This window comes from Phacochoerus africanus, chromosome 9, assembly GCF_016906955.1.
Source record: "Phacochoerus africanus isolate WHEZ1 chromosome 9, ROS_Pafr_v1, whole genome shotgun sequence".
Lineage (NCBI taxonomy): Eukaryota > Metazoa > Chordata > Mammalia > Artiodactyla > Suidae > Phacochoerus > Phacochoerus africanus.
This window is the reverse complement of record NC_062552.1, coordinates 19326564-19339273: the sequence shown is the minus strand read 5'-3', so window position 1 is coordinate 19339273 and position 12710 is coordinate 19326564. Positions and strand designations below refer to the sequence as shown.

Below are 12710 nucleotides of genomic sequence, written 5' to 3'. Positions count from 1 at the left end.
TGGCTCAGTGGAAATTAATCTGACTAGTATCTGTGAGGTCGCAGGTTTGATCCCTGCCTCGCTCAGTGGGTTAAGGATCCAGCGTTGCCATGAACTGTGGTGTAGGTCACAGATGCAGCTCAGATCTGGCATTGCCCATGGCTATAGCCCTGATTTGACCCCTAGCCTGGGTACTTCCTTATGGCATGGGTGTAGCCATAAAAAGACAAAAAAGAAAAAGACAAAGAAAATGTGTTTATTAAAAGACGTTGTGGAGAGGATTTAGAAACAAGATGGCAGAGCAGATGGACTTGAGCTCATCTCCTCTCATGAAAATACCAAAATCGCAACTAACTGCTGAAAACCATTGCTAAAAGATGTGGAATCCTCTATAAAAGTTTTTCTAAAATTTTGGTTTTTGTGTTGCTATTCCTTCAACTTGCAGATGGTAATATTAACCTGCAACAAACTTGACTATAATTTTCAACTCAGTTATTTGAGGGGGCTGCTATTGCCTCAGTCTTTTTTTTTTTTTTTTGGCTCTTTAGGGCCATATGTATGACATATGGAAGTTCCCAGTCTAGGGGTCGAATCAGAGCTGCAGAAGGTTGATTGAATCCTATGCCACAGAAACGCAGGATCCAAGCCATATCTGTGACCTACACTGCAGCTCACAGCAACGTTGGATTCTTAACCCACTGAGTAAGGCCAGGGATTGAACTTGCATCCTCATGGATCCTAGTTGGGTTCGTAACCTGCTGAGCCAAAATAGGAACTCCGTATTGCCTCAATCTTAACCATTTTATTCCTCTCTCTTTTCAGCAGCTCACAAGTACAGAAAAATGATTTTCATAGAAATGTGACTGGAGCCCTGACTAAAGATATTGAAAAACATATAAACTATACCAAAAGAGGAGTGTTCTTTAGTGTGGATTCCTGGACCTCGGTAAGAATTCTCTGCTTTTAATGGAGAGAGCTTGCTACTTCTTGTGATAATCAGATTTTGTAGACTCAACTGGCCGTTTCATCGATTATTCGTTGAAAGTCACCTTGGCATGAGCCAGGCCTGCAAGTATTCTTGGCCTCCAAGTCTGGTTTGTTCCAGAGATCCTATGATGTGAGTCTGGAACTCAGTGGCCTTTGGTAAGCCCAGTGGAGCCCAAAGTGGCCCTGGGTACCACACCTGTCCTGCTTTGTCCTTACTGCAGTGTGTGTCAACAACAGACACACTTTATAGACCCCCAGGCTAGGGGGACACCAGTGCATATGAAATTCTCCCATGAGATCATCTCTTAAGTGTCAGACATTCTACTGGGGGCATAGAAGGTGAAAGGGAAATAAACTCTGATATTTAAAAAATTTCAGTCTAATAGAGGTGATAAACACAAAAATAACCATTTGTGAGTAAATGTAACCAATACCACGGCTGGGGGCAGGGGGATACCTAGCCTCTCAGATTAAACAAAAAAATTCCTTCCCTACCATCAGAGAAGGCTTCATGGAGGAGGTGGCATTTGAGTTAGGCCTTGAGTAGTAGACCGTTTTTCATCAGTGAGCTTGTATTTCTGGTCGTGGATTGGGACATTTTCTGGGTGTTTGGAAATCCCAGTGTTATTTGCCTGGAACACAAGACAAGGGATACAAGGTTCTTGAGAGAGCTGGGAAGGAAAGTAGGCATCTGACTGGTAGAAAAGGGTTTACATGACATTGTGAACTGGACAGGAGCCTACTTCATGGTGTGCGGCCTGTGCAGTCACACAGAGGGCCCCCTTCGCCACACTTGGGCCCCATGCTTAGTTTAATGCTCAGCTGTCATTGCTTTAAAATTCTTAATAACTTTTGAACAAGGTACTCTGAATTTTCTTTGCCTTTTTTATTCCTTTGTTTATTTATTCATTTATTTTTAGGGCCGCTGAACCTGAGGCATCTGGAGTTTCCCAGGCTAGGTGTTGAATCGCTGCCAGCCTACACCACAGCCACAGCAATGTGGGATCCGAGCCATGTCTGCGACCTACACCACAGCTCATGGCAATGCTAGATCCTTAACCCACTGAGCGAGGCCAGGGATCGAACCCACATCCTCATGGATACTAGTCAGATTCGTTTCTGCTGTGCCACAGTGGGAACGCCTGTATTTTTATTTTGCAATGAGTTCTGCAAATTATGTAGTGAGACTCAGACCTGGGAAGCTCTGTCAAAGTGTGTATCATTCTGTCCTACAATAATTTGGATCTGTCTCCTTTGCAAAAGGAAAAATTGCATAAGAGAAGGACTTTGTTTCAAAGCCCTGGCATGGTGCTTCCTGGGTGAATGAGGAAGCCAGAACTGGGTGTCAGATGAGCAATCTGGAGGGGGGGCCTGCCAGAGGGGTTAGACTGGAAAAACAGAAGGCACAGTCCCTTCCTGCAGGGCCCTTGTAACCTGTATTTCTCTGGATCCTGAGCTGTCCAGGGCTGCCCCTTGGCTCTGAGCTGATTCCACTCTGGGGCAGGCCTGGGGATTCTTGTTTGGTCTTACGTCACCTCTGGGTGGATTCTGAGTTGCATCCTCTGAACTTGGATGTATCTAATGCCTGGCCGGGTAGCTCAGGGCCACTCCCATCTGTATTAGTATCTCTGTGGTAACCATATTAAGAACAATTCAGGGAGTTCCTGTCCTGGCTCAGCAGAAACAAATATGATTAGTATCCATAAGGACGCAGGTTTGATCCCTGGCCTTGCTCAGTGGGCTGAGGATCCAGCATTTCTGCAAACTGTGGTGTAGGTGGTAGATGTGGCTTGGATCTGGTGTTGCTGTGGCTCTGGCATAGACCAGCAGCTACAGCTCTGATTTGACTCCTAGCCTGGGAACCTCCATATGCTGCACGTGGCCCTAAAAAGACAAAAAAAAAAGAACAATTCAACATCCAAGGGGTTTGTTGTCCCCCCACCCCGTTCTCTCTCTTTTTTTTCCTGCACCCCTTGTATACAGCTCCCAGCACTCTGCTCGTGACCCCTCAGGCCTGCCTGGCTTCTTGGGACTCGAAGTAAACCCAGCGGCATCTCAATGTGGGTGTGGTTTGGAGGGTTTCTGGCATCCCGGTGGTATTCCAGTTCATTTGTTCTGGGGGCAGAGAGAGGAAGGATAAATAAGCAAATATAATTACAGTTCTAGATTTGAATGGACTCATCTTTTAAAAAATTCTAGTCCTTAACAGTTATTTTGTTCAGTTACAGCTTACAAATTAATAGACTATCTTGACTTGGTTGAGGTTAATCCCAGCTGACTCCTTCCCATCTCAGTCCTGACCTCCAGAGCTGTAACCCCTATTCCTGAGCACATATCAGGGGTGTGATTTCACTCAAATTTCCAGTCTGAAGTCTTATTCATTGATAGGAATCAACATTTTCTTTTTTAGCGCTTGTAAAAGTGTCCAATGCCTTTGACAGGAATTGGCAGTTGTGTTGATTATGCCGTGTCTTTTTCTGTCTGTGATCATTTTCTTTCAGGATTCCTTATCCTTCATGTACCAGAGTTTGGAGAGGAGCATTCGGGAAATGTTTATCGGCAGCTCTCAGCCAGTGAAGCAAGTTTCTAGCCCCACAGCATCTTACTACTTGTCATTTCCTTACACAAGGCTTGGTTGGTAGGTGTGAGTTTATCTAAATCCTGAATGTTTTCATCAGTGTTAATTTCAGGCAGTCATTCACACATGTTTGAAAGGGTTCCTACTAGCACTTATCTTCCAATGAGTTCACCATCAACAAAAACATTAATTTGGAGTTGCTGTCATGGCTCAGCGGTTAGCACACCCGACCAGCATCCATGAGGACTCGGGTTCAATCCCTGGCCTCACTCATTGGGTTAACGATTCTTTATTGCTGGGGCATAGGCTGGTGGCTACAGTTTTGATTGGACCCCTAGCCTGGGAACCTCCATATGCCATGGGTGAGACCCTAAAAAGACAAAAAGAGACAAAAAACAACAAAACACCACATTAATTTAGTGGCTAAGTTATGGTAATGATAAAACTATCTCCTTAACATTGGTCAAAGTATGTTCAAATAAAGGAACTTTTATTTTACTAAATAACCACAACAATAAAGTATTCTTTTATATGATCCTTGTAAAGCTTCAATGTTTTTGGAGATACATTGTTACCTATTTTGGGGCATCTAATGTCATTAAAAGGATAAAAGCAGGTAGCTGTTATAGTGACTGGACTATTAAAGCTTCTTCATAAGGCAAAAGCCTAGTACACCGCAATAATTTTATAAAGAGAATGTTAGGGATTCCTCTGATTTTAAAAATCGACTGCTATCAAACCAAACTTGGATCTTCTTGCCCAATGCACAGCAAAGCCAATTTACTTTTTTAAATTATTCTATTTTTTTATTACTCAATGAATTTATTACATTTGTAGTTGTACAATGATCATCACAATCCAATTTTATAGAATTTCCATCCCACAACCCCAGCGCATCCCCCCTCCCCCCAAACTGTCTCCTTTGGAAACCATAAGTTTTTCAAAGTCTGCGAGTCAGTATCTGTTCTGTAATGAAATTCAGTCTGTCCTTTTTTCAGATTCCACATGTCAGTGAAAGCATTTGATGTTGGTGTCTCATTGTATGGCTGACTTCACTTAGCATAATTTCTAGGTCCATCCATGTGCTAAAAATGCTGGTATTTTGTTCCTTTTAATGGCTGAGTAATATTCCATCACATACATGTACCACATCTTCTTGATCCACTCCTCTGTAAAGCCAATCTACTGATACTGGGTTGCAGTGAAGGAAAGTACAGTGTTTATTGCAGGGCACCAAGCAAGGGGATGGGAAACAACCCTCAGGTCCACTTCAGTCTGGTCTTTGAGTTAGGGGTGTTTTTAAAGGGGAAGACCAGTGAAACTGGGCCAATCATCATCTTGTGATATTGCTGTGACTTTTCTTAATCATAGTTTTGGGGGTCAGGATGTTTTTAGTTTACAATTCTCTGGCCAGGTGATCCACAGCTCAGGGGTCTGTTAGGTCACCTTGACCTGGAGGAACAGTCTGAATTTGGACATTAATGATGATATCTATAATAGCAGTTTTAGTACATTAACGATGTGGTGGACACCAGCTGTTTTAGTCATCTGACTCTGGTTGATTAGTGTTCACTTAGCACAGGATTGAGGTCAGAGGGGACAAGAAAGGGAATCAAGTTTTGGATAGAAAGATTAGTCATAAACTCCATAAGGGAACATGGTTTGAGGGGGACCAGGATTTGCAACCATACTGAGCCCAAGGATATACAAATGACTACATATATATATATATATATTTTTTTGGAGGTTTTGGTGAAACCTCTCTTTTTAAGCCACACTTTTAAATCCCAAGTGACATTGCATTTTCCTTGGAACTGTCTACTGACAGCCCTTCCTCTTGAGGCTGCTCACTAATGCATTCAGCTTTAGCACAGGGAATGGGAGCTGAATGCTGTTTTTACTAGCCATTCATCTGGGAATAATGAATGGCTCTTCTTGGCTGCCTTCCTGAAAATCCAAATAACGTCCTCCTGCTGGGCTCGCTGCCACACAGGGGACAGCGGCACAGAGGTCCTTCCCCCAGGGGGCCATTACTGGCCAGCATCCAGCCCCAGGATTACAGAGACTAGCAGTATCTCCACAGTGTGCATCCGACCCATTCACCAGGCATCAAACCCTCTAGAAATTGCTCATCTCTTTTCCCTCTATCTTGCTCTTTATTCTTTATGTGGCCATCAGAACTCAAATGAATAAATAAATGACTTTTGGGAGTTCCTGTTGTGGCTTAGTGAGAAACAAACCTGACTAGTACCCATGAGGATGTGGGTTCGCTCCCTGGCCTCGCTCAATGGGTTAAGGATCTGGCATTGCCATGAGCTATTGTGTAGGTTGCAGATGTGGCTTGGATCTGGCATTTCGTGGGCTGGCAACTGCAGGTCCTATTCAACCCCTAGCCAAGAACTTCATATGCTGCACCTGAAAATAAATAAGTAAGTAAGTAAGTGATTTTTGGTTATTCCAGCCCCAACAGAGACATTTGAACCATTGACTCATGGAATCTCATTTAGAAACATCCACTAAATCTGTTGGGCAGTTAATTTTTTCCAATGTAAGTCACCCTATGTAGCTATGGTAGAAATAAAATGGTCTACTTATCACAAGCTTGTCTTTGATCAGGTAACAAATTGGAATGAGTTGAGCTGAGCATAAAGCAACATGTCATTGGCTGATGGTGAATTTGCTCTCTGCTCTCGGGTGGAACCCAGAACTGTGCTTTGGCTGCTCTGGGTTTTGCATGTAGGGTGGGAGGCTTTGTGAGGATGCTTATTATCTACTCAGGTTATATGGTCTAAAAATGTCCAAAGGTTTATTTGTCCAATTTTGTTGTTTTTTCCCCCAGACAATGAGACAATCACACACAAAATTTAACCTCAGAGGTAAATACTCAGAGCAGTTCATGCAGGATGGAAAAATTAATGAGAGGAAGTTCTAGAATCTAGAAAGGCAATGAGCAGGAGAGGGTTTTATCCATGAATGTCACTAGACACAAAGTGGGTTCCTTCCTCTTCCTTACAGGGCAATGACCTCAGCTGACCTCAACCAGGATGGACATGGAGACCTGGTGGTGGGCGCCCCAGGCTATAGTCACCCAGGCCACATCCAGGTGGGGCGAGTGTACCTCATTTATGGCAATGATCTGGGCTTGCCCCCTGTTGATCTAGACCTGGACAAGGAGGCCCACAGGATCCTGGAGGGTTTCCAGGTGAGACCCCATCTCATGTTTTCCCTTTCGGTGCCAATAAGCCACTGCCCACATTTTCTGGCAAACTCCCCAGGGTGAAAGATCAATAGTAAGAATAATGATCGTAACAGACATCTGGCGGCCTGAATTTGTGTAGCACTTTTCACTTTTAAGGGCATATTCGCTTCATTAAATCTCGTTCTAACATTGAGTGTTTAGTCTAGCACCTTCCAGAAATACACATACTATTTAGTGGCTTTGAGTAGCTGATCAAGATGAGATGTCTTGGTAATATAAAACCTCATTTTGTTTTGTTCTGGTTTTTTTATGCAAATGTTTTATCCACTAATAATTTTATTTGTTTTTTTGTTTGTTTAATGGCTGCATTGTGGAATATGGAAGTTCCCAGTCCAGGGATTGAATCCAAGCTGCAGCTGTGATCTGAGCTGCAGCTGTGGCAATGCCAGAAATTTTAACCCACTACATTGGGTCAGGGATCAAACTTGTGTCCCTGCAGTGACCCGAGCCTCTGCAGTCAGATTCTTAACCCACTGGGCCACGTTGGGAACTCCCAAGAATTTTATTTTAAAAAACTTAAAAAAATTTTTAATGTATTTTTTATTTTTGAAAAGTTTTTAAAATTAAACTATAATTGATTTATAATTTGTGTCAATTTCTGCTATACAGCTGAGTGACCCAGTCATATATACATATACATATATATATTCTTTTTCTCATCTTCTATCATGTTCTATCAAATGAGACTGGATATAGTTCCCTGTGTTAAACAGTAGGAAAAATTATTTTTTGGCCACAACATGCAGTGGCTTGATGTGGGATCTCAGTTCCCAGACCAGGGATTAACCTGAGCTATAGGATCCTAACCACTAGACCACCAGGGAACTCCCTTGAAAGAATTTTAGATTCACAGAAAAGTTGTAAAGACAGTACAGGGAATTCCCATGTACCCTTCTCCCAGTTTTCCCTATGTTAACATCTTACATAATTATGGTGTACTTGTCAAAATTAAGAGACCAACACTGGTAAATTGCTATTAAGTAAACTCCAGGCTTTTTAAAGATTTCATTCCTTTGTTTAAGTGGTTATTCATCATCAGAAAATTCCCACAATGGCTGTATAGATGTTCCACATGGAGGCAGCATGAATTCCTCTTGGGAGCACAAGAGACCCTGAAGGGCCTCCTTCCTGATGTCATTGGTATTTATCAGGGAATAAACAAAGAGGGGCCCCAGAGCCCTGCTACCAGCCACAGATGAGTGTGGGGGCTTCAGCAGCATTTAAAGCTCCAAATGTCAAACACCAGGGGAATATTGGGTCTGAATGGTTCTTGTCCAGACGTACCACTAAACCTTTCGCAGTGGAGTTAATGCTATGAAGACCAAATAAGATGGCACACCTGAACATACTTTAAGCAATGAAGTCCAGTGGTTTATAATGCAGTTTCAACTCTAATGGAAGGAGGCCTGAGTCTGAGAGGTGTTAATAAGTTGATGAGCCGGTGTAGGAGGTCACACAGTCCCAGAGGGACAGCATTTTCTGGAACCCTCTGACACCACACGAGAAAGTTCCAAAAGAAGTCAACTCATTTTGTTGCTTCTTCTTCACCAAGCCATTCCTCTGTCAGATTGTGGTGGAAAGTATAATCCTTTGGGACCCTGTGGACAAGGAAGGAGAGGCAACTGCTTCCTGCAGATGAACTCGCTCAAAGACACTGTGGTTGAGGAAGGCGGTAGCCCCATGATCTCTTCTCTGGTGACTTTTGATGATTTGGAACATGGCCCGATTATTTGGAAGATTCAGACATGCGCTAGGGATGGGAATCCCACGTGCGTCTCTGGGCTGCTGTGAATTTTTGTGTCCTTGTCTATAAAGTGGAAGATGAGTAGAGCTAGCTCAGTGGATAGAGTGCTGTGCTGTGCTTGGAATTACCCCAAAAGGGGGCTTTTTATGGTAGAGTTGCTGGTCTTCAGTTGACCAGGGCCCTGACTTACTGGTCCCCACCCAGTCCCCAGGGGCCTGTGTCCTGGGGCAATCCTCTCTTGCTTATCAAGTTGCTGTGTTCTCAGATGCCACTGCACACAGGTGTAGAGAGATTAGCCAATCTATAATAGATGTAGGTTCTGGGTCATGTGTGTTATGTGGCCAAACATCTCTTGTGAAAGACTCTTCATTTTTACTGACATTGTGAAAGAATAGGAGAACCTCATGAGCTACTTTTAGGTGTAGGCTGATTCCTGACCACAGGAGATGAAAGATCCAGACAGTCCACCTTGGAAGGAAACTGTCCCTGAATGGACAGAGTTTTCCATCTGTAAACCATGAAAGTGGGGAGAATAAAAGTATCTACCTTAATCCACGTAAAATGCTTAAAGAGTGTCTACTGCAGTGTTGTCAATAGAACTTTCTGGGACGATGGTTTTATGTGCTATTCAGTATGGGAGCTACAAAGCACATTGGATTTTTTTTTTTTTTTCCAGGGCCACACCCACGGCATATGGAGGTTCCCAGGCTAGGGGTCTAATCGGAGCTACAGCTGATGGCCTACGCCACAGCCACAGCAATGAGGGATCCAAGTCATGTCTGCAACTTATACCACACCTCACGGCAACGCCGGATCCTTAATCCACTGAGCAAAGCCAGGGATGGAACCTGCAACCTCATGGTTTCTAGTCAGATTCCTTTCCACTGTGCCATGATGGAAACTCCCAAAGTACATTGGCTTTTGAGCATTTGAAATGTGGCCAGTGCAACCGAAAAGCTGACTTTTTTTTTTTTTTTTTGTCTGTTAAGTAATTTAAATTTAAATGCAGTGACCTCATTTAGCTAGTGGCTACCACACTTGGCCAGCAGTGGCTTTAGAACATCCTGAGCACTTGATGAATGTTAGGTGCTGTTGCTGGTGTTATGTGGTTATCATTTTGGATATGTCCCTTGAGGAGTCTGGTCCTCAAAATGCAGTATAATACATACCAGACCATTTTCCAAAAATCTAAACCTTGTAAGAACCGACTTTCTCCTCTCTGGTACCTCATGTTCCCTTTGAGGCAGACAGATGTGCCAAAAACATGGCAGAGTGAGACATTTGGTGGGTCACAGATGGGTGACAGGTGGCTGCGGTTTTGTCCCTGGTCCTGGGGTGCCAGGTGGGATCCCCCAGAGAGTTGGGAGTGCTCCTCCGAAGGTTGTGGCTTAGTCCAGGGGAAGTAACTGGTGCCTCTTCAGCCCTCAGGTCGGTTTGGCTCAGCCGTGGCCGTGCTGGACTTTAACAAGGATGGTGTGCCTGACCTGGCAGTGGGAGCCCCCTCGGTGGGCTCTGAAAAACTGACATACACAGTAAGACAGCTGCCAGAGGTGATGGTGGGGGGACAGGGCAGCAGGGGAAGAGTCACTGAGTGGGCCAGTGCCCAGAGAGCCGTCGGAGAAAAGCAGACAGCAGGGGTGCTGGGCAGAGTGTCTGTGGGGAGGTGACCTCTGACCCCACTCGGGTCCTTGATTGATCTCAGGTTACCTGGCTGCTTCTGCTTCTGCCTCTTTGGGTTTAGTTTGGCTTTATGGATGGAATGTCCCAATTCCACCAGGTACTTAGCCATGCACAGAACTGATGGCTAAGTTCTGTCAGTAACTAAGCTGCTGACCCTCCAGGGCTCTGATGGTGATTGATCTCATCATCAGTCATCTTTGTCTTACTATTATTTAAGGTTCTTGGTCACCACTGAGTCTTATGATTTCCCTGTGGTTTGCCTTGCCTTAGGGTGCTGTGTACGTCTACTTTGGTTCTAAATACAGAGGAATAGCTTCTTCCCCCAATATCACCATCTCTTGCCAGGTATGCTCACCACCTTTGCCAGGTACAGAAAACTCGAATTTGCTGCATCCTAACTGCCTCCAGGGCTGGGTAAAACATGGTTTCCTGCTTCCTCTTCAGGACACCTACTGTAACTTGGGCTGGACCCTCCTGGCAGCAGATATGGATGGAGATAGGGAGCCTGACCTGGTGATCGGCTCCCCTTTTGCACCTGGTGGAGGGAAGCAGAGGGGAATTGTGGCTGCGTTTTATTCTGGCGCCAGCCACAGCAACAAAGGTAGTGCTTGCTGAGGGGTGGGGGTGAGGTAGGCAGAGACCACCAGTGCTCTGATCTGTGGTGCCTTTCCTGATGTATGGGTTTTTGTCCTATTTGCCTTGTCGTATATCATTTCACCTCAGTTTTCTAAGACTCTTGCCCTTGCAGGTGATCTGGCAAGTAACATGAATAGATTCACTAAATGTACAAATGGCGGCCCAATTTGTAGATCCAGATCCAAAGGAGGGGGGCAATAGTGATTCTCATTGTGTCTCAATGGAGGAGTAAAAACACTCAAGCATCCCAGTGATGCTCTAACTGGCCCTCTTTTAATTAATTAATTTTTGTCTATTTTTAGGGCTGTACCTGCAGCATATGGAAATTCCCAGGCTAGGGGTCAAATTGGAGCTACAGCTGCTGGCCTACACCACAGCCACAGCAACACAGGATCCAAGACACATCTGCAATCTACACCACAGCTCAGAGCAACACCGGATCCTTAACCCACTAAGCAAGGTCAGAGATCGAACCTGCATCCTCATGGATACTAGTTGGGTTTGTTACTGCTGAGCCCAGACAGGAGCTCCCTAACTGGCCCTCTTTCTAAAGTTGCATCCTCATGCCACAGAAGTGAGTTCTAGAAATGTATTTCTTATGTGAAGCATGAGATTCATTTCTGACATTGGGACCCTGGGAACAGCATGGGGGCACATAAGGGTTTTGGCAAAACTTCAGGCCAATGAACCTGTTTCTCATTCTCCTACAAAAAGAGTCCACTCTTTCCATCCAGTAGTTTTCCCATGTAAAGTAAAAGGCACTGGTCATCTTGTGCAGAAAAGCTGAACGTGGAGGCAGCCAACTGGGTGGTGAGAGGCCAGGAGGACTTCGCCTGGTTCGGATACTCTCTACACGGTGTCAATGTGAACAACGGGACCTTGCTGTTGGTTGGGAGCCCAACCTGGAAGAATGCCAGTAGGTGAGCTGAGAGTGGGGCCCAGGGGCCGGTGAGCACAAGCACTGCAGCCATGGGGGCCCAGTAAGTGTGAGGTTGAGAAGTGGCTAAGAAATTTTGACTCTTTAAGGAAAAGGTATGGCTGTGGGCTAAGGTTGCAGATGCTCCTCCGTAGAAGTTTAAAAGGGTGAGAAATACGTGTGTTGGTTTGCCAGGGCTGCCATACGGGGTACCATAGCCTGGGTGGCTTAAGCATCAGGGCTTCATGATCTCACCGATCTGGAGGCTAGAAATCTGAGATCAAGGTGTTGGTAGGGTTGGTTCCTTCTGAGGCATCTCTCTTCCATGTAAGATGGCCATCTTTTCCCTGTGTCCTCACGCTGCCTCTTTTCCGTGTGTCCATCCTTTGTGTCTTTCCACCTTCTGATAAGGGCATGAGTCATATAGGACCAGGGCCCCAACCTAATGACCTCATTTTAGCATATTTACCTCTTTAAAGACCCTATCTGCAAATGCCCTCATACTTTGAGGTATGCTTAGGACTTCTTTTCTTTTCTTTTTTTTTTTTTTTGGTCTTTTTAGGGCCATACCAGTGGCATATGGAGGTTCTCAGACTAGGGGTCAAATCGGAGCTGTAGCCACTGGCTTCACCACAGCCACAGCAATACCAGATCTGAGCCGTGTCTGCAACCTACACCACAGCCCATGGCAATGCTGGATCCTTAACCCACTGAGTGAGGCCAGGGATCGAACCTGCGTCCTCATGGATGCTAGGCAGATTTGTTTCTGCTAAGCCATGATGGAAACTCCACAATTTCAACATATGAATTGTGGGGGAACATCATTCAGCCCGTAACAGTAGGCATCCCTCTCTTTTGTCAGTGGGGAAGTAGAGTGGTGAACCTCTTGGGTGGAGAGCCTTGATACTTGATTCACTCTGAAAGCCCCCCA

The 12710-nt window shown here is 44.9% G+C and overlaps 1 protein-coding gene across 1 annotated transcript in view; it reads left to right on the top strand.

The window, feature by feature from the left end:
• GPLD1 (glycosylphosphatidylinositol specific phospholipase D1) overlaps positions 1-12710 on the top strand; it is a 54377-nt gene that overhangs the window by 31303 nt on the left and 10364 nt on the right. Inside the window, exons 12-18 of the mRNA XM_047794867.1 lie at positions 802-925; positions 3468-3604; positions 6560-6746; positions 9969-10079; positions 10498-10572; positions 10672-10828; positions 11642-11783. Coding sequence (XP_047650823.1) covers positions 802-925; positions 3468-3604; positions 6560-6746; positions 9969-10079; positions 10498-10572; positions 10672-10828; positions 11642-11783 — 933 coding nt within the window. The remainder of the gene's footprint in view (positions 1-801; positions 926-3467; positions 3605-6559; positions 6747-9968; positions 10080-10497; positions 10573-10671; positions 10829-11641; positions 11784-12710) is intronic.